General features: G+C 47.3%; 1 protein-coding gene across 9 annotated transcripts in view; it reads left to right on the forward strand.

Annotated features, from left to right (window-relative positions):
• The window catches only part of ATP8A1 (ATPase phospholipid transporting 8A1), a 613,161-nt gene that overhangs the window by 411,718 nt on the left and 178,751 nt on the right, over positions 1-22,692 (forward strand). For all 9 annotated transcript variants that reach the window (XM_063920998.1, XM_063921003.1, XM_063920996.1 and 6 more), the window contains one exon: positions 3,188-3,327. In XM_063920998.1, coding sequence (XP_063777068.1) covers positions 3,188-3,327 — 140 coding nt within the window. The remainder of the gene's footprint in view (positions 1-3,187; positions 3,328-22,692) is intronic.

Consider the following 22,692-nt stretch of genomic DNA (forward strand, 5'->3'; position numbering starts at 1 on the left):
AAAGAGATTTAACAATGGTAAGTCTACCATAAATCTCCCTTTTGCATCTTCACTAATAGTGTACTGAGGGGCATATGTATCAAAGCTTGCAGAGAGTGAGAAGTACTAACCATTCAGCTCCTAACTGCCTTGTTACAGGCTGTTTGAATAATGACAGGAGCTGATTGGTTGGTACGTTCTCTCTCCAAGCTTTGATACATTTGCCCCTGAGTCAATAACACTGTACTTACTGTAGGATTACTATTTTTTGTTTTTGCAAAGGAATTGTTGTAAAGTAGCACATTAAGGCACATAATGCAGCAAAGTCATGAAGTCTGTGGTGCTCCAATAGCCCTATTTTGAGGATAGCTGTATCATTATTATTGGTGTTACGAGCAGAAATAAGGGATGCATTGTATAGGGACAGGTTACCGTTCCAATCGTAGTCCACGTGGATCGTTAAGTATGAAAAAAATCTAAAAAATAAGAAAAGAAAATGTGAAAAACTCATGTTGACCTAAGCTGTGTTGACCTAACGACCGTATCCCGAGATGGAATAGGAGAGAGAAGTGAGTTGAGCAGAGAGGATAAGGAAACTGTTGATAGCCTCAATATTGCTTGTTAGTGCTGGTAGCCTTAGGAGGCAGATAAGCAGAGAGGGATAAGTTAAAAGAGAGCAGGTGATCAGTGAGGTGAATTGGAGTAATCAGAAATATCACAACGATGAGTAAAGACCAGATCAAATGAGTGCGCACTCAAATGTGAGGGTGAGTAAGTCCATTGGTTGAGACCAAGCTATGATGACAAGTTAAGGAGTTTATTTGGTGGGGATGTTGAAGTTGCCTAAGATAATGGAGGGATGGTTTTAAGAGTACGGATGGTGTAATGGTTAGCATTACTGCCTCACAGCACTGAGGTCATAGGTTCGATTCCTACCATGGCCCTAACTGTGCGGAGTTTGTATATTCTCCCTGTACTTGCGTGCGTTTCCTCCGGGTACTCCGGTTTCCTCCCACAATCCAAAAATATGCTCGTAGGTGAAATAGCTCCCAACAAAATTAACCCTAGTGAAAGTGTCTGTGTGTACATGTGGTAGGGAATCTAGATTGTAAGCTCCACTGATGTGAATGGGCAAAATATTCTCTGTAAAGCGCTGCGGAATATGTGTGCGCTATATAAATAACTGGTAATAATAAAGAGATTAAGGCCCTAATTCAGACCTGATCGTAGCCCTTCAAAACTTTGCAGGGCTACGATCAGGCACACTGAGATGCGCCCCGCATGTCAGCCATCTACCCCCCAGAAAGCGATGCTTTTGCACTTCATGAGTAACTCCTGGCCAGCGCAGCTTTTGCGTGCTGGCCGGGAGCTACTCATCGCTGCCCGGGTTGCAGCGGCTGCGTGTGACGTCACGCAGCCGCTGCGGCCCGCCCCCGGCACTGTCCGGCCATGCCTACATTGGTCGGACCACGCCCACAAAACGGCGGCCCCCTCCTGCCCAGCGACCACCTCTTTCTGTCAGTCAGGCAGAGGCGATCGCTAGGCAACGACAGCCGTCGACTGTCAGTCATGCGCTTGCGCAGTTCTGACCTGATCGCTGCGCTGCGATGAATAGCAGCATGCAATTAGGTCAGAATGCCCCCCTAAGTGAGGGAACCAGGAAGCAAAGTTGTCAGTGAATTTGAAGAGAGAGCCTGGGGGACGGTAAATGACTGCTACTTGAAGGTGTTCAGGTTGGAAGAGGCGTATAGCATGAACTTCAAATGTAGAGAATGTAAGGATAAGTTCTGAGGGTATGACTTGGTAGGAATTACCGGAGCATAGAAGGACCCCAATACCACCATGCTGACCCATAGGCCGGGAGGTTGTGTGAGAATGTGAGGCCCCTAGAGGAGAGAGCAGTGGGAGAAGCAGTGTCAGAGGGGGGAATTCAGGTTTCAGTAATGTCTAGAAGATTCAGGGGGTTGGAGATAAAAAGGTCATTGGAGGGGACCAGTTTATCACAGACAGAGGGCACAGGAGAGAGGGAGAGAATTTGTTGGAGAGATGTGAATGAAATTATACTGTAAGTGTTGGTGTAGCATTGAGGTGGAATTAATTTGGAGGGCAGGGATAAAGAGTGTAGTGATGGTGTGGGCTCCTGAGCTAGGAAGAGAACCTGCAGAAGGTATGCAGTTAATATACCGCCTGTTGGGATCCCAGCGTTCAAGATAACGGTGCCGGAATCCCGACCGCAGCCCCGTATTCCCACTTGAGTGGTGGGTACACACCACCACCCAAGTGGAAATATAACCCGATGTGTAGCGAATGCAGCGAGCACATGAGGGGACGCGCTGTGCTTGCTACCCGTGCCAGGATGCCACTGTCAGGATACTGACAGCCATTATATCGTATGTGTTCCCTGCAGAAGATGGGCAGGGAGGGAGTACATTGTGATGCCGACTGAGGTGTGGTGACAGGGAGAGGGAGGGAAGGAGCTGGGCTTAGTTGTGGGGTAGGGCTTACGTTTTTGGTTTTTATTATTATTATTATTATTATTATTACAATTTATTTATAAGGCGCCACAATTGTTTTGCAGCACCATACATACAACACACATTAGAACAGCTTAGGGTATACAGAACTTAACATCATAGAAAACTAAAACAGAGCACGGGTAGCAATTAGCATCACAGTTCTCAGTACAGAATACAGCTGAGATGTCAGGAAGCAGAGAAGTAATCGGCCTACTACTAGGGGCAGTCAGCCATTGGAAGAGATGAACAGTCACAAGCAGGAGGAAATGTAGGGATAGATAGACACTGAGTAGGAAAGAGCTGTAATTGAAGTGCAAGAGGAGAGGGCTATGAGAACAGGAGGGAAGAAGACCCTGCTCCAAGGAGCTTACAGTCTAGGGGTTTGCTAATAAACCTGGTTTGCTAATAAACCTGAATAACCCCCTATATCCTGTTGATTAAGACCTTAATTACAGGCTGTAAAAGTGTATGGTCATGTTGGACCTAGCGGTCAGCAATGACAATAATGCTTCAAACTAATGTCAATGTACTGTAAAACATTCTGGGTACTAATTAGTGTGTGTGTGTGGGCAACTTAAGCATGTATTGCTATGTATATGCTGAAAAAATATATTGCATCACTTTTTTAAGCAGAATTCAACTTAGTCAAAATGGTGTTTTGTCCACTTCCTATTGTCCTGCCTCGTCCACAGGTCTGAGGACTCTCTGCTTTGCTGTGGCTGCTATCCCCGACAGTGTGTATGAAGAATGGCTGGATGTGTACCACAGAGCCTCCACCTCCATACAGAACAGAGCTCTGAAACTGGAAGAGTGCTATGAGCTGATTGAGAAGGTAAGGGGTATTGCACTTGGGCTCATACATGGTTTTCTTTGTTTTAACAATGTTATTTAAAGTTTTGTATGTTTTGGTTTGAATGTGGATCTTTCTTTAAAAGGCTGCTAAGATAAACATGAAAGGGCATTGTAATGGGGTCTTGTAGACTACCCTCAGCTAGCCTTCCTTTCCTGTACTCCTGGCTGTAATAATCATAAGACAAGGCGGTTATCGACACACTACAAAGTACATTCATTTACATGTCTTCAGCATGCCTGTGGAAGGGACAGTTTTCAGTGACAGAAAAACTAATCCCATCAGGAAGTGTAAAGTCTGGAATTGACAGTCGCGCTAAAACCATGAGGAAGTAGGGGGTCCGGTATAGACAGCCGAGGTAATCCCCTCACGATGTGTGGTGTTTGGGATTGACAGTCAAGGTAATCCCCCTCATGATGTGTGCTGTCCAGGTTTGGAACCACGTTGGTTCTGCCCACCATAATTTGTTACTATATTCACTGCTGGTACTTAAAATTTATTTAAAGGTCCTCTCTTTATACAAGACTTTTAGATCTTGGTTGCTTGACCATTAATTTATCTACAATAAAAGTATTCTGTGCATATCTATATATTAATAGCAGAAGGATGACTTTTATGAGTGACATATTTCTAGAATGCCATTGTCTGAGCATCATGTACCAAATTAAAGGTCTGTAGATTTGCACAAAAATATTGGTGTTGTAATTGGTTGCTTCATTTCGAAGTTAAGTGGCAAAACGTCCGCCTGCCATTTGCAGTGCATCACCATTGTGCTTTGGAAAATGTGACTGTTGGTGAACTCTCCTTGTGCACCTGCTGGGTGACCTGGAACATGTGACTTGCTGGGTGGTCTGGAAATTGTGACAGTTATTTGCAGCAGCCAGCTATGCAGGGAAAGTGTTCCGTCCAGCAACCTTTGCCTGGTTGAGATCGGGCATATCAGCTAGTATCTATAAATTTAAAGTACTTAAAAAATTATTGAATAATTGTATTTAAAATATTTTTCATACTAATATTAATACTTACATAATGTTAGTGGATGGCCCCGGGCTGTGCGCAGTTTCTGACGAACATTTACCTTGCACCTGTTGCACCTGTTTGTCCATTAGTATTGACATTTGGTACAGTGTAATGGAGTCCTCAATTACACAGGTCTTATTCAGATTAATACATAATCCCGATGGTTTGCATACTAATCCAATGGTGGGCTATTTGCTCATGCCCAGGACTTGTTCTGCGATTACGCTCGCACACACCCACTGAAGCCTTCACAACATGCTCCACAACTGCGTTCTCTGACGCAACCGTGACACAGATGCAAGGAACATCGACTCGACCCATGCAGAATGACCATGGGAGCTGCAATACTGGCGCCATGTCTTATGCATACGAGATCGCAGCCACACGCTGAGACATGCCCTGAAAATGATAACGACCTGCCTGCATTTTTCTGCTACCGATTCCTGGCTGCAAGCGGCATCACAAAGGTACCTTGGCACATGTGCACTGTGGCCGTGATGCATGCACAGCCTACCAATAGTCACTCAGTTGCGACATCATCGAAGTTGTGACCGCATCTGAATCAGGCCCACTGTGTGGCAGGAAAGCTTTGGAACCCGCTTTCAGTGCTCTGGTAAGTGACGGCAAAGTACTGTGAAGGGTTTGTATTCACTCTTGTCGGGTTTTATATATGAGCCCTAAGGGTGAGCGGTGGTGATCTGTTATGTGTAGAAGGCAGATCATTTACACGTTCATTGCACATCGTAACGTAATGTATGATTTAAAGTGATACTACTACTTTACATGGAAATATACCCGAGTATACAGTTTCTTGGCATCTTTACTAAAACAAAGGGACTGTGTCTCTGACAAACTCTTGGTTCAAAAGTATTTGCTTGACAATCAGGCCATGTACCGTATTTTCCTTAATAATCCTGCACAGGGTAGAAACAGTATTACACTGCTGTCCAGCAGTAGGTAGAGGCACTGTTGCACTGCCGTGTATGATACCATATTTTCCCCAATAATCTGGCAGTGTGTAGAGGCACTATTGCACTGTTGTTTAGGGTACCATGTTTTCCTGAAAAATTTGGCAGTGGGTAAAGGCACTATTGCACTGTTGTTTAGTGTACCATATTTTCCCCAATAAACTGACAGTGGGTAGAGACGCTATTGCACTGTTTAGGGTACCGTATTTTCCCCAATAATCTGGCAGTGGGTAGAGGCACTATTGCACTGTTGTTTAGGGTACCATATTTTCCCCAATAAACTGACAGTGGGTAGAGACGCTATTGCACTGTTTAGGGTACCGTATTTTCCCCAATAATCTGGCAGTGGGTAGAGGCACTATTGCACTGTTGTTTAGGGTACCAGATTTTCCCCAATAATCTGGCAGTGGGTAGAGGCACTATTGTACGGTTGTTTAAGGTACCATATTTTCCCTAATAAGCTAGCGGTCAGTAGAAACACTATTGCACTGTTATCAAATTGGTACTTCTAAAACAAATCTGCAGGTAGTCCTTGTTTAGTATGTTTGTTTTCTGTGCAGTATAATTTACAACAAATAAAGTGATAGAGAAAAAATGCTTTGATTGGTAGGGTCTCATTTCCCATTAAAGATGCAGGTTTGTCAGCAATTAGAAGTTAGTACACCCTGATCTAGATGTAGTGCTCAGTTCTTTGGTATTGTGACCCACAGACTTGGCTGTCTCCTACATTATTTAACAAGCAGCATAAATAAAACATTAATCCATCAGATATTTTTATATGTGTGTCTCAGCTTGGGTTCAGTGTGTATCACCAGTGTGAAAGATTTATGCTTTAGATTAGACATCCGCAATATGTTCAAGCAATGTTTGTTTGGTCGTCATTCTTTTGCATTTAGGTTCCAGGCTCCACCAGAAACACTGGATGGTTCCTGTAAAACAAAATGCATTATATTTATTTATGGAAATACACCTGCGAATTTGCTTTTCAGCCTTCTGCAATGGTGCAGATTTATTCTCACACCTGTGTGGGTTTTAATTTTATAGCCAGTGCACTCCTCAGAAATTCCTTCATGCTGTTTTGGAGCATAACTTAATTTTTACCATCTGTTTTCCTGTTTCCAAGGGCGACAGTAGTGGTACAGTTAGTTGCTAAATTATTAATAATGACATCAGATTATAATAAATAGTGCCTGATTCATGGCATCATGTCTGGTGTGTATCACGATCCTGTGACAGATTTGTAATTATGCGTTTTCAAATGTTATCAACTTGTAGGTGTAGTAAGCCTTTACAATGGACCTTAAACCAAAAATGATTTCCATATACAGTACATATACAGTACAGGACTTGTTTTTTTTTTTTACTGAGAAGGGGGATTGTTCTCGGTGTTGTCACAATCTGTTCTACCACAAGGATATTCTAAACTGCAACTGGAAGTTCACTAAACTGGGTAGTCTGAATATATAAAATGTCTATGCGATAAAGGTAGCATAAGCAAATCAAAACGTGGTGGACTACAACGGATCTGATAGTACCCTGAGGTATGGTTCACTTGCAGTATTGTGTCGAATATTTAATGCAAGTCATCTGGCGGTGTACTTAATAATGCCTGAGCTTGTATTATATAAGGAATCCTTTCTATACACAAAAGTGTTCTCATATTAGCACTGTATGTACTATGCACAAACATCCACACTTAGGGTGAGATTTATCGTATAAAATGATAGCTAGTATCTGATTAGTTGCAACGGGAATCGCCGCCACCTGTCCTCTTTACAAGGTTTGAAATGTGTTGTTCCGTGTGATAAAGTATCATACTTGTTTACACACTGTGTGGCATACAGTATCCTACTCTAAGGGTGTGTACACACGGTGAGATTCAGACTTAACCGATTCTCACTGTGCGACAGGGGCCGGGTCGGCACTTAGCCAGTATCGCAAGCACATAATGAGAGTGCTTGCGATCCTGGTTCTGTGCGATTTTGGCTAAGTGTCAATCTTGACTATCTCTTCTATAGAGATAGTCAAGATTGACTTGCCTGCACAGTCTATTTTTTCTGCCGATGCCGACCGCGCGGGGCCGCGCATCGGCATCGAATCGGGATCGCAAGGTGACTGTCACCTTGCGATCTGCACTATCTTTTCTTCCGATTCTGACTATATAGACAGAATTGGAAGAAAAGATCTCACCGTGTGTACACACCCTAAGTCTTGGAGAGAGATAAACAACCAACCACAGCTTGTAACGGGTTGGGTATGGCTTACCGGCACTGGGGATCCCGGCGGTCATTATTCCGAACGCTGGGTGGGGGTGGGAGTGCAATGAAGCTCCTTGCGGGTTTGCTGCGCTCACCACGATGTGGGCTAAGTTGCGAGCTGTGCTCGCCACAGATTCTAGTCTCACTCTATGGGTGTCGTGGACATTCACAAGTGGGAATAGTCCCTGCTAGTCGGCATGCCGACTGTCGATGTAGAGGGGTGCGGGATGTAGTGTTCGGTATTGTGACATCGCAGCTAGGAACTGCTACTTTATCTCTTGACACTTTATCACTATTGAAGCCTTAGTACATCTTCCCCTAAATGTAATTGAGCTGTACCAGAACTGGTTCAGCTGTAAGATGACGTTAAACTTCCTTAAGAGTGTGCGCTTTCAGGAGAGTTTATCAGTGAGAGTGGTGTTCCTTGTCACTGTTACGTTTGACCTTCAGCAGTCCAACTTGATTAGTGTAACACAATTCAGGCTCAATTCAAATGGAAAAGGAGCTTAAATCCTCGTTGCCACCTAGTGGTGCTGGAGGATCAATCAGAAGCTGCATTCTCTGTATTAAATCAGTGTTTTGGGAGCGGGGGGTTCGTGTGTTGATCGAAAAATATAGATGGTCTGCCACTGTCAGCTTTTATTATTTTATATAGCTTTTTTTTAGAGCAACCTATTCATGTGACTAAAACACATTGGTAAAGGTTGCCCCAACAAATTCCTGAGACTTAGTACATTGGAGTCGTGTGCGGCTGTGTTCACTGGAGCGTCTCTTACTGATGGCCTTTTTTTTTTTTTTTGGGTGGTTGTATCGATTTGAGGAAGCCGGATTCTAGTCTCCCTGTATCACGTTTTCCGGAGGCAGGTGATACAGCACTGATTACCTACCTACCTCTGTGGTATTGCGTAGTTGAATAAGTGCCTAATGCAAATGAATGACAGTGTAGTAATATTGCTGTATTATTCGCTGTGCGTCTGTATACGCTAATCTCCCTGTATCCCGCTCCCTGTAGTGAGGTTATACAGAAATTATACCTACCTTAGAGTATGTGTAGTTGAATATGTGCTTATTTGCAAATGTATATTAATGCATTTTATGTGACTGTTTGCTAGTGCTGCTGTCTGACTTTAAAAGTATCTTTTTCGGCAGCCTCTTTCTATCTCTCTCTTTTTATCATACCCTCAATGCTGGTGCAAACAAGGTAGGTTCTGTTTGTACTTCACTTTGAATATACATAAGTGAAGGCTATCACATCACTGCGTATTGTTACACTATTGTGTGCATAATATTTTTGACATGTCCTCACGAGGCAATGGTAACGATCCAGCACCTGCATCAATATTAATATCATGTTTGTCCTGTAGGGGTTAAGCCCTCAGGACTCTGTGCTGGATGGGTTGTGTGCAAGCTGTTTTAGGTTCACTCAAAGCCTCAAACAGGTTGATCAACCAGCCTCAGGGCAGGAACCTGGACAAGAACCCTGTTGGACTTCTTTTGCTCAAGTTCTGTCGAATATAGCGGATCGCTTGGCTGTTCCGGCTATATCTCCAAGTATGGGGTACCCACAAAAATAGGATTTTGGTTACCTACCAGTAAATCCTTTTCTCGTAGTCCGTAGAGGATGCTGGGGTTCACATTAGTACCATGGGGTATAGACGGGTCCACCAGGAGCCATTGGCATTTTAAGAGTTTGAGAGTGTGGGCTGGCCCCTCCCTCTATGCCCCTCCCACCAGATTCAGTCTAGAAACTGTGCCCGAGGAGACGTCATACTTCGAGAGAAGGATTATACACAGATAGTGGTGAGATTCATACCAGCTCACACATACAAGGCACGTCAAGTCAACTAGCTTGAACTACTCAGCAACTGCTGAAACATTACTTAACAAGTAACAATGCAGTACTCAACTAAAAATAGGATTTTGGTTACCTACCGGTAAATCCTTTTCTCGTAGTCCGTAGAGGTTGCTGGGCGCCCGCCCAGCGCTTCGTTCTCCTGCACGTTATTTGGTTCAGTACAACTTCGTTTCTCTTACGTCCTAGAGGATGCTGGGGTCCACATTAGTACCATGGGGATGTACCAAAGCTCCCAGAACGGGAGGGAGAACGCTGAGGATCCTGCAGAACTGATTGACTGAACTTCAGATCATCAGAGGCCAAAGTATCGATCTTGCAAAACTTTGCAAACTTGTTCGACCCAGACCAAGTTGCAGCTCGGCAAAGTTGCACTGCCGAGACACCCCGGGCAGCCGCCCAGGAAGACCCCACCTTACGAGTAGAGTGGGCGTTAACAGATTTTGGACACGGCAGCCCTGCCGTAGAATAAGCGTGCTGGATAGTGAACCTAATCCAGCGAGAAATAGTCTGCTTAGAAGCAGGACACCCAATTTTCTTGGGATCATAGAGGACAAACAGAGAGTCCAACATTCTGTGACGAGAAGTTCTCTTCACATATATCTTCAGAGCCCTTACGACATCCAAGGACTTTGATGTAATTGAGGAGTCAGTAGCCACTGGCACCACAATAGTTTGGTTGATATGAAATGCCGACACAACCTTCGGAAGAAACTGCTGACGAGTCCGGAGCTCAGCTCTATCTTCGTGGAAGATCAAGTAAGGGCTTTTACAGGATAGCACCCCCAGCTCGGACACACGTCTAGCAGAAGCCAAGGCCAACAAAATGACCGCCTTTCATGTAAGAAATTTGACCTCTACCTCCTGTAGAGGTTCAAAGCAATCCGACTGGAGGAACTGCAACACCACGTCATGGTCCCAAGGCGCCGTAGGCGGTACAAAGGGAGGTTGGATATGCAGAACTTCCTTCAAAAAAGTCTGAACCTCAGGTAGGGCAGCCAATTGTTTTTGAAAGAAAATGGATAGGGCTGAAATCTGGACCTTCACAGAATGCAAACTCAGGCCCATATCCACTCCTGCTTGCAGGAAGAGGAGGAAACGTCCCAGTTGAAACTCCACCGTAGGAAACTTCTTGGACTCGCACCAAGAGACATATTTCTTCCAAATACGATGGTAATGTTTAGACGTTACTCCTTTCCTAGCCTGTATCAGCGTAGGAATAATCTTCTTCGGAATGCCCTTCCGAGCAAGAATCAGGCGCTCAACTTCCATGCCGTCAAACGTAGCCGCGGTAAGTCTTGATAGGCGAACGGCCCCTGCTGCAGCAGGTCCTCCCGAAGAGGAAGAGGCCTCATCTCTTCTTGCAGTAGATTCAGAAGTACCGCGTACCAAGCCCTTCTTGGCCAGTCTGCGGCAATGAGGATCGCTTGAACCCTTGTTTTCCTTATGAGCTTTAGGATTCTTGGGATGAGTGGGAGTGGTGGAAACACGTACACTGACTGGAACACCCACGGAGACACCAGGGCGTCCACTGCCTATGGGTCCCTCGACCATGAACAATAACGTTGAAGCTTCTTGTTGAGACGAGAGGCCATCATGTCTATTTGGGGTAAACCCCAAAGATCTGTTATTTCCTTGAACACCATCGGATGGAGTCCCCACTCTCCTGGATGGAGATTGTGTCTGCTGAGGAAGTCTGCTTCCCATTTGTCTACTCTCGGAATGAAGATGGCTGACAACGCTAACGCGTGCTTTTCTGTCCAGAGGAGTATTCTTGTCACCTCTGACATTGCTGCTCTGCTCTTCGTTCCGCCTTGTCGGTTTATGTAAGCCACTGTTGTTAAGTTGTCCGACTGCACTTGAATGGCCTGATTTCTCAGAAGAGGGGCCGCCTGAAGAAGTCCGTTGTAGACTGCTCTTAGTTCCAGGATGTTGATGGGCAGGCCGGCTTCCAGGCTTGACCACCGTCCTTGGAAGGTTACTCCTTGAGTGACTGCTCCCCTGCCTCGAAGGCTCGCATCCGTGGTTAGAAGGACCCAGCCCTGAGTCCTGAACCTGCGTTCCTCCAGAAGGTGAGGCAATTGGAGCCACCATAGGAGTGAAATCCTGGCCTTTGGCGACAGACAAATTCTCTGGTGCATGTGGAGGTGAGATCCCGACCACTTGTCCAGGAGATCCAGTTCGAAGGTCCGAGCGTGGAACCTCCTGTACCGGAGAGCCTCGTAGGAGGCCACCATTTTTCCTAATAGGCGAATGCATTGATGAACCGACACCCGAGGTGGCTTCAGGACATCCCGGACCATGGCTTGTATCACCAACGCCTTTTCCTGCGGAAGAAACACCCTCCGCACTTCCATATCCAGGATTATTCCCAGAAATGACAACCTCTGGGTTGGTTCCAAATGTGACTTTGGAAGGTTCAGAATCCAACCGTGACTCTGGAACAGTCGCATTGTGAGAACAACGGACTGCCGCAGCCTCTCCTTGGACGATGCCTTTATCAGCAGGTCGTCCAGATATGGAATGATGTTCACACCCTGCTTGCGGAGGAGAATCATAATTTCCGCCATCACCTTGGTAAACACCCTCGGTGTTGTGGAGAGGCCGAATGGCAGTGCCTGGAACTAGAAATTACAGTCCAGCAATGCGAAGCGGAGATCAGCCTGATGCGGCAGCCAGATCGGAATGTGGAGGTACGCATCCTTGATATTCAGGGATACCAGGAATTCCCCTTCTTCCAGACCTGATATCACTGCCCTGAGAGACTCCATCTTGAACTTGAACTCCTTTAGAAAGGGGTTCAATGATTTTAGGTTCAGAATGGGCCTGACCGAACCATCCGGTTTCTCTGACGTCCTAGTGGATGCTGGGAACTCCGTAAGGACCATGGGGAATAGCGGGCTCCGAAGGAGGCTGGGCACTCTAGAAAGATTTATGACTACCTGGTGTGCACTGGCTCCTCCCACTATGACCCTCCTCCAAGCCTCAGTTAGATTTTGTGCCCGGCCGAGGTTGGATGCACACTAGGGGCTCTCCTGAGCCTTTAGAAAGAAAGTATAGAAATTAGGTTTTTTATTTTCAGTGAGACCTGCTGGCAACAGGCTCACTGCAGCGAGGGACTAAGGGGAGAAGAAGCGAACCTGCCTGCTTGCAGCCAGCTTGGGCTTCTTAGGCTACTGGACACCATAAGCTCCAGAGGGATCGACCGCAGGCCCAGCCTTGGTGTTCGGTCCCGGAGCCGCGCCGCCGTCCCCCTTACAGAGCCAGAAGCAAGAAGAGGTCCGGAAAATCGGCGGCAGAAGACATCAGTCTTCACCAAGGTAGTGCACAGCACTGCAGCTGTGCGCCATTGCTCCTCACACACACTTCACACTCCGGTCACTGAGGGTGCAGGGCACTGGGGGGGGGGCGCCCTGAGAAGCAATAATAACACCTTGGCTGGCAAAAATACCACAATATATAGCCCCAGAGGCTATATATGTGGAAAATACCCCTGCCAGAATATAGGAAAAAGCGGGAGAATAGTCCGCGGAAAAGGGGCGGAGCTATCTCCTTCAGCACACTGGTGCCATTTTTCCCTCACAGCTCCGCTGGAAGGAAGCTCCCTGGCTCTCCCCTGCAGTCTACACTACAGAAAAGGGTAAAAAAGAGAGGGGGGGCACTAAATTTAGGCGCAGTATACATTTATATAGAAAAAGCAGCTATAGGGGACATAACTCAGTTAGTCCCTGCATTATATAGCGCTCTGGTGTGTGCTGGCATACTCTCACTCTGTCCCCCCAAAGGGCTTTTGTGGGTCCTGTCCTCTGTTGGAGCATTCCCTGTGGGTGTGCGGTGTGTCGATACGGCTGTGTCGACATGTTTGATGAGGATAATGATGTGGAGACGGAGCAGATGCCTTTAGAAGGGATGTCACCCCCTGCGGGGCAGACACCTGAGTGGATGAGCTTATGGAAAGAAATGAGTGCACGTATAGACTCCTTACATAAGAAATTTGACGACATGCCAAATGTGGGACAGCCGACTTCTCAGCTCGTGCCTGTCCAGGCGTCTCAAAGGTCATCAGGGGCTCTGAAACGCCCGCTACCGCAGACCCAGATGTCGACACTGATACTGACACCAGTGTCGACGACGATGAGTCTAACCTGATGCCCACTAAGGCCATTCACTGCATGATTGAGGCAATGAAAGAGGTGTTACACATTTCTGATATAACTACAGGTACCACTAAAAAGGGTATTATGTTTGGGGAGAAAAAACTACCCGTAGTTTTTCCCCCATCAGATGAATTAAATGAAGTGTGTGAAGAAGCGTGGGCCTTCCCTAAAAAAAATTGGTAATTCCTAAGAAGGTACTAATGGCGTTCCCTTTCCCGCCAGAGGATAGGTCACGTTGGGAAATACCTCCTAGGGTGGATAAAGCGCTCACACGTTTGTCTAAAAAGGTGGCACTACCGTCTCCGGATACGGCCGCCCTCAACGAACCTGCTGATAGAAAGCAGGAGGCGATCCTGAAGTCTGTATATACACACTCAGGCATTATACTTAGACCAGCTATTGCGTCAGCATGGATGTGCAGTGCTGCCGCCGCGTGGTCAGATAAACTGTCAGAAAATATTGACACACTAGACAGAGACACGATCCTGCTAACCATAGACCATATCAAAGACTCAGTCTTATATATGAGAGATGCACAGAGGGAAATCTGCCGGCTGGCATCTAAAGTAAGTGCATTGTCCATTTCTGCTAGGTGAGGCTTATGGACTCGCCAGTGGACAGGAGATGCAGATTCTAAAAGGCACATGGAAGTTTTGCCTTATAAGGGTGAGGAATTATTTGGGGATGGTCTCTCGGACCTAGTTTCCACAGCAACGTCTGGGAAGTCAACATTTTTACCCCATGTCCCCTCACAGCCTAAGAAGGCGCCGTTTTATCAGGTTCAGTCCGTTCGGACCCAGAAAAACAAGCGTGGAAAAGGCGGGTCTTTTCTGTCCAGAGGCAGAGGTAGGGGAAAAAGGCTGCAACAAACAGCAGGTTCCCAGGAGCAAAAGTCCTCCCCCGCTTCTTCTTCCAAGTCCGCCGCATGACGGTGGGGCTCCACAGGCGGAGCCAGGTACGGTGGGGGGCCGCCTCAAGAATTTCAGCGATCAGTGGGCTCGCTCACAGGTGGATCCCTGGATCCTTCAAATAGTATCTCAGGGGTACAAACTGGAATTCGAGGCGTCTCCACCCCACCGGTTCCTAAAATCTGCCTTGCCGATTGCTCCCTCAGACAGGGAGGCGGTGCTAGCGGCAATTCACAAGCTGTATTCCCAGCAGGTGATAATCAAGGTACCCCTACTTCAACAAGGCCGGGGTTACTATTCCACACTTTGTGGTGCCGAAACCGGACGGTTCGGTGAGACCCATTTTAAATTTGAAATCCTTGAACACATACATAAAAAAATTCAAGTTCAAGATGGAATCGCTCAGGGCGGTTATTGCAAGCCTGGACGAGGGGGATTACATGGTATCCCTGGACATCAAGGATGCTTACTTGCATGTCCCCATTTACCATCCTCACCAGGAGTACCTCAGATTTGTGGTACAGGATTGCCATTACCAATTCCAGACGCTGCCGTTTGGACTGTCCACGGCACCGAGGGTATTTACCAAGGTTATGGCGGAAATGATGATACTCCTTCGAAAAAAGGGAGTTTTAATTATCCCGTACTTGGACGATCTCCTAATAAAGGCGAGGTCCAAGGAACAGTTGTTGGTGGGAGTAGCACTATCTCAGGAAGTGCTGCACCAGCACGGCTGGATTCTGAATATCCCAAAGTCACAGCTGGTTCCGACGACACGGCTACTGTTCCTGGGTATGATTCTGGATACAGTCCAGAAAAAAGTGTTTCTCCCGGAGGAGAAAGCCAGGGAGTTGTCATCTCTAGTCAGAGACCTCCTGAAACCAAAACAGGTATCGGTGCATCACTGCACGCGGGTCCTGGGAAAGATGGTAGCTTCTTACGAAGCAATTCCCTTCGGCAGGTTCCATGCCAGAATCTTTCAGTGGGACCTATTGGACAAATGGTCCGGATCGCATCTTCAGATGCATCGCTTAATAACCCTGTCTCCAAGAACCAGGGTGTCTGCAGAGTGCCCATCTTCTAGAGGGCCGCAGGTTCGGCATACAGGACTGGGTCCTGGTGACCACGGATGCCAGCCTTCGAGGCTGGGGGGCAGTCACACGGGGAAGAAACTTCCAAGGACTATGGTCGAGTCAGGAGACTTCCCTTCACATAAATATTCTGGAACTAAGGGCCATTTACAATGCCCTAAGTCAAGCAAAATCCCTGCTCCTACACCAGCCGGTGCTGATCCAGTCAGACAACATCACGGCAGTCGCCCATGTAAATCGACAGGGAGGCACAAGAAGCAGGATGGCAATGGCAGAAGCCACAAGAATTCTCCGATGGGCGGAGAATCATGTACTAGCACTGTCAGCAGTGTTCATTCCGGGAGTGGACAACTGGGAAGCAGACTTCCTCAGCAGACACGACCTCCACCCGGGAGAGTGGGGACTTCATCCAGAAGTCTTCCAGATGCTGATAAACCGTTGGGAAAAACCACAGGTGGACATGATGGCGTCCCGCCTCAACAAAAAGTTAAAAAGATATTGCGCCAGGTCAAGGGACCCTCAGGCGATAGCTGTGGACGCTCTAGTGACACCGTGGGTGTACCAGTCGGTTTATGTGTTCCCTCCTCTGCCTCTCATACCAAAGGTATTGAGAATAATAAGAAAGCGAGGAGTAAACACAATTCTCGTGGTTCCGGATTGGCCAAGACGAGCGTGGTACCCGGAACTTCAAGAGATGATCTCAGAGGACCCGTGGCCTCTGCCGCTCAGACAGGACCTGCTACAGCAGGGGCCCTGTCTGTTCCAAGACTTACCGCGGCTGCGTTTGACGGCATGGCGGTTGAACGCCGGATCCTGAAGGAAAAGGGTATTCCGGAAGAAGTCATTCCTACGCTTATTAAAGCCAGGAAAGATGTTACGGCAAATCATTATCACCGCATATGGCGGAAATATGTTGCATGGTGCGAGGCCAAAAAGGCCCCAACAGAGGAATTTCAACTAGGTCGATTTCTGCATTTCCTGCAAGCAGGAGTGGATATGGGCCTAAAACTAGGCTCCATTAAAGTACAGATCTCGGCTCTGTCGATTTTCTTTCAAAAAGAACTAGCTTCAGTACCTGAAGTTCAGACATTTGTGAAAGGAGTGCTGCATATTCAGCCCCCGTTTGTGCCTCCTGTGGCACCTTGGGATCTCAACGTGGTGTTGAGTTTCTTAAAATCACATTGGTTTGAGCCACTAAAAACAGTGGATCTAAAATATCTCACGTGGAAAGTGGTCATGTTATTGGCCTTGGCTTCAGCCAGGCGAGTGTCAGAATTGGCGGCTTTATCATGTAAAAGCCCTTATCTGATTTTCCATATGGATAGGGCAGAATTGAGGACTCGTCCCCAGTTTCTCCCTAAGGTGGTGTCAGCGTTTCACCTGAACCAGCCTATTGTGGTGCCTGCGGCTACTAGGGATTTGGAGGACTCCAAGTTGCTAGACGTTGTCAGGGCCCTGAAAATATATGTTTCCAGGACGGCTGGAGTCAGAAAATCTGACTCGCTGTTTATCCTGTATGCACCCAACAAGCTGGGTGCTCCTGCTTCTAAGCAGACTATTGCTCGCTGGATTTGTAGTACAATTCAGCTTGCACATTCTGTGGCAGGCCTGCCACAGCCAAAATCTGTAAATGCTCATTCCACAAGGAAGGTGGGCTCATCTTGGGCGGCTCCCCGAGGGGTCTCGGCTTTACAACTTTGCCGAGCAGCTACTTGGTCAGGGGCAAACATGTTTGCAAAATTCTACAAATTTGATACCCTGGCTGAGGAGGACCTGGAGTTCTCTCATTCGGTGCTGCAGAGTCATCCGCACTCTCCCGCCCGTTTGGGAGCTTTGGTATAATCCCCATGGTCCTTACGGAGTTCCCAGCATCCACTAGGACGTCAGAGAAAATAAGAATTTACTCACCGGTAATTCTATTTCTCGTAGTCCGTAGTGGATGCTGGGCGCCCATCCCAAGTGCGGATTGTCTGCAATACTTGTAAATAGTTATTGCTAACTAAAGGGTTATTGTTGAGCCATCTGTTGAGAGGCTCAGTTGTTTTCATACTGTCAAACTGGATATAGTATCACGAGTTGTACGGTGTGGCTGGTATGAGTCTTACCCGGGATTCAAAATCCTTCCTTATTATGTCAGCTCGTTCGGGCACAGTGTCCTAACTGAGGCTTGGAGGAGGGTCATAGTGGGAGGAGCCAGTGCACACCAGGTAGTCATAAATCTTTCTAGAGTGCCCAGCCTCCTTCGGAGCCCGCTATTCCCCATGGTCCTTACGGAGTTCCCAGCATCCACTACGGACTACGAGAAATAGAATTACCGGTGAGTAAATTCATATTTTTGGTACCATGAAACGGTTTGAATAGTAACCATTGTTCAGCATGTGAGGTGGAACTGGCACAATGACCTCTACCAGCTTTTGGACAGCGTCTTGTAGTACAGTGCTGTCCTCCAACAGAGTTGGCAAGCCTGACTTGAAAAAGCGATTAGGAGGGAGACTTTGAAATTCCAGCCTGTATCCCTGAGACACAACATCTACCATCCAAGGATCCAGGCCGGACGATACCCAGACATGACTGAAGTGTTTGAGTCTCGCTCCCACTGGCCCCACCACCGGGGAGTGCAGTCCACCGCCATGCGAAGGACTTTGGCGTACCCGAAGCAGGCTTTTGTTCCTGGGAACCTGCAGCGGCAGGTTTCTTGGACTTAACCCGACCTCCCCTAAAGAAGTTATTGGAGGTTCTGGCCTTTCAAGGCTTGTTAGGCCGAAAGGACTGCGTTGCAAATGAAGAGAGAGATTTATTCGGAGCAGGTGCTGCTGAGTGATGAAACGGAGACTTACCCGCTGTAGCGGTGGATATCTAGAGCTTCCCCAAAGAGAGCCTTACCTGTATAGGGTAGGGACTCCACACTTCTTCTGGATTCCGCGTCGTCCGACCACTGGCGCAGCCACAGTCCCAGACAAGCTGAAACAGACATGGAAGATATTCCCGCAGCCATGGAACCAAGGCCTTTCATGGATTCTACCATAAAACCTGCAGAATCATGTATGTTGCGTAAATACAATGCAACGTCATCCCTATCCATTGTATCCAAATCCTCAAGTAAGGTAGCCGACCACTTTACTATTGCCTTTGCAATCCATGCAATAGCAAAAGTGGGATGTAATATGGCCCCTGAAGCAGTATACATTGATTCAAGCGTGTTATCAATTTTCCTATCAGCCGGCTCCTTTAAGGCGGGGTAGATTGTGGAACAGGTAAAACCACCTTCTTTGAGAGTCTGGACACAGAGGCATCAACAATTGGCGGGTTTTCCCACTTTTTCCTATCCTCCTCAGGGAAAAGAAATGCCACGTGGACCCTTCTAGGGATCTGGAATTTTTTTTTCAGGGTTTACCCATGCTTTTTCAAATATAGCATTCAATTGCTTTGATGCAGGGAAGGTTAGCGAGGCTTTTTTATTTTCAGTGAAAAAAGCCTCCTCAACCTGCTCAGGTGTAATATCATTAACATTTAACACATCCCTGATAGCCTCTATCAATAATTGCACCCCCTTTGCAAGAGATGTGGACCCCCGCAACACATCCCCATCACCATCTGTAGTGTTAGAATCGGTATCCGTGTTGTCTTGTGTGACATGCACAAGCGCACGTTTGTGGGGGTATATAACGGGGCGTCCTGAGGTACCAGAACCAGGCCATACTGCCATAGAGCTCTGTAATACCTGGGTTGCAGATTCATTACTTGCAGCCCTGTCAGGAATCTGAGAAATCCAAGATTTGATAGAGGAAAACCACTCTGGTTCCCTTGCTGGTATCTGTGCTAAACCAGTGCTATCCTGATTACATGGAATGGGATCATCCTGGGAGGATAAATCCTCTGCAGCATATGACACAGTGTCCCTGGACATAGCTAAAGGAGACCATCAAACACTACACACACACACACACACACACACACACACACACACACACACACACACACACACACACACGTGGGGGCAGACAGTTTCCCCCCCAAGAATGGCAAGAGAGACACAGAGATCGGAGCCAACCCACACATAGCGCTTTCAGCAAAGGGAGACCCCTTGTCAGTGCAGACTGTGTCCCTTAATAGGAGACACAGTTGGTTTACAGCCTCCCCTCCCCCTTCTACAGCCCCCTGGTGAGCTGCTGTGGAGGGACCTGTTCTTCCATCCAGCACTGTGCAGGCAGGAAAATGGTGCTGGAACGCTGCTGGGTCAGCTCTGAGGAGAAGCTCCACCCCCTTAATAGTGCTGTCTTCCCGCTCTTTATAGATTATACTGGCCTGAGGTAAAACTTGCTGGTTGAGATCCGTTGATCCCAACAGAATTGTGGACCAGTGTGGGGGTAAGCGCTGGCTCAGGGTGCCCCTCACAGCACCGCACCATGTGCCTCTGAACCTTCACAGGAGCGCAGTTAATACTGCTCTCCCTTCCAGTTGCCGCCATCTTCACGCTGGCCCCCCGCTTGCTAGGGGGGTCGGTGACTCACCACTTCTTCAGCTCTGTAAGGGGTTGGCGACATGCTGCTGGGGCGAGCGGTCCCCTGTGGCGTAGAACGATTAGACCCCTCTGGAGCTCAGTGTCCAGTCAGCGGAGACAGTGGCTCAGACCCCGCAGGGCGGACACTGCTCCCCCCCTTAGTCCCTCGCTGCAGGCAGGCTGTTGCCAATAGCCTCCTGTAAAATAAAAACTCTAAAAATAACTTTTACTAGAAAATCTCTGTAGAGCTCCCCTAGCTGTGACCGGCTCCTCTGGGCACATTTTCTAACCTGAGTCTGGTGGGAGGGGCATAGAGGGAGGAGCCAGCCCACACTCTCAAACTCTTAAAGTGCCAATGGCTCCTGGTGGACCCATCTATACCCCATGGTACTAATGTGGACCCCAGCATCCTCTAGGACGTAAGAGAAACCCTGCTGCATGCAGTATCCCCCATGGATGAATGTTCTGTCACACTCAGTCCAAGATTTGCCCCAGGCCTCGGCTGCCTTTCAGCAATTGTTACCAGCAGACCCAGGGATATCACCCTCACAATCTACGCATGGTTCAGAATCCGAGAATACTGCATATGAAGCTGAATCTTCTCTCTCTGAGTCTGCCTCAAGAGAGGAGGCGCATCACACCTCAGTGGATATACCCGAGTTAATTTGTGCAGTGAAATCCATATTGTCAATGGATGAAGTACCGGTAGCAGAGCCTATACTAAAGTCTAAAGCTCCAATCTTTAAAACGTCCAAAAACAGTAAAAACTGAATTTCCAAACTCTGAAAGAAGCAGCCCTAGATATGGGTATATTAGCTTCTCAAACTTCAGCTTCCTTAGTAGCAGCTCACAGAGCACTGGCTATGTTCATGGAAGGCTGATATTGAATCCAAGAAAGTATTGGAATCCCTATCCTTTGTCGGAAATATTCTGTTTGGAGCAGAATTGGACAACATTCTAATGTCTGAAGCAAACTCTAAATCAACAAGGTTTCCCTCGACATCTAAACCTAAATTCCATGCTTTCCGGTCCTTTTGGCCCCCAAGGTAAAGGAAAGGCTTGTGTCAAACAGTCTCAATCAAATAAAACTGTTAAGACTATGGCCAAAGAGGCTTGGTCAACCAGATGCCAGAAGACAAGTCTCCTGCCTGTTGGCATGGGCCTCCACCTGGGGGACCCCAGGGTGGAAGGTCGACTTCTTCAATTTGCACAGGTTTGGCAGAAGTCCACCACAGATACCTGGATGCAAGAAGGGGTGTCTCATGGGTATGCCTTCTCCTTCAAGAAGCGTCCTCCTCAACAGTTCTTTAATATCAGCCCGCTGTCAGTGGCAATGAGGGCTCTACAAGAGGCAATGCAGATAATGCTACAATCAGGAGTGTTAGTACCAGTTCCCTCAGCACAACGAGGACTAGGGTTCTACTCTACCCTGTTCCTGGTTCAGAAGCCAAATGGGTCTCACTGGCCCATTCTCAATCTCAAAGCTCTGAACAAATATATTTGGGTGCCTCGATTCAATATGGAAACATTACGGACCATTATCCTGGCAATGAAGCCGGGGGATTTCATGGTGTTTCTGGACAAGATGCTTACCTACATGTACCAATAGCACTCTCCCATCAGTGCTATCTCAGGTTTGCAATCCTCCAGCAACAGTTTTAGTTTCAGGCACTACCCTTTGGCCTTGCTTCGGCTCCTCGGGTGTTTACCAAAATTATGGTGGTGATGGCACCAGGGAATAAAGATTTTCCCATACTTGGATGACCTGCTAGTCCTTGCACAATACCAGGAAATACTTCACTGCCATCTACCAATGACAATAGCCTGCCTACAGGCTCCCGTCTGACTCATAAATTGGGCAAAGTACACCCTAGTTCCATCCCAATGGATGGCGCACTTAGGGGCTGTATTGGAAACCAGTCTTCAGAAAATCTTTCTACCTCTGGACAAAATATCCACGATACAGATGAGAATTCGTGGATTGCTATACAGTCAGAGAGTATCCATACATGCAGCAATGCGGATTCTGGGATCAATGGTCTCGGCATTTGACATGGCAGAATATGCCCAGTTCCAATCAAGACCCCTTCAACATCTATTCTCTCCAAATGGAATGGACAGCATCAGACAATAAGAAGTCAAAATATTACTCTTCCTTAAGTATGTCAGTCATTAGCCGGGTGGCTACAGACGTCCCACCTAGACAAAAGTCGACCCTTTTGGATCTCAGACTAGGAGCTTCTGACAAATGGAAGCCAGTCTCCAAGGTTGGGGAGCCGTACCAAGGCAGTACTCTCTCTAGGGCCATTGGACCAAGGAAGAAAGTTATCTACCAATCAATGTCCTGGAATTTCGTGCCATCTACGTGGCACTAACTCAGGCAAAGAAAATGCTTAACGGCATACCGATTCAGATTCGGTCGGACAATGCCACTTCGGTAGCATACCTAATCACCAAGGAGCACTCGCAGTCGGATGGCAATGAGGGCAGTAAGTCGCACACTAAAGTGGGAAAACTTCATCATCCAGCCATGTCCGCAATATTTATACCCGGAGTATTAAATTGGGAAGCATACTTCCTCAGCCGAAAAGA

This window comes from Pseudophryne corroboree, chromosome 1 (assembly GCF_028390025.1).
Source record: "Pseudophryne corroboree isolate aPseCor3 chromosome 1, aPseCor3.hap2, whole genome shotgun sequence".
Taxonomy (NCBI): domain Eukaryota; kingdom Metazoa; phylum Chordata; class Amphibia; order Anura; family Myobatrachidae; genus Pseudophryne; species Pseudophryne corroboree.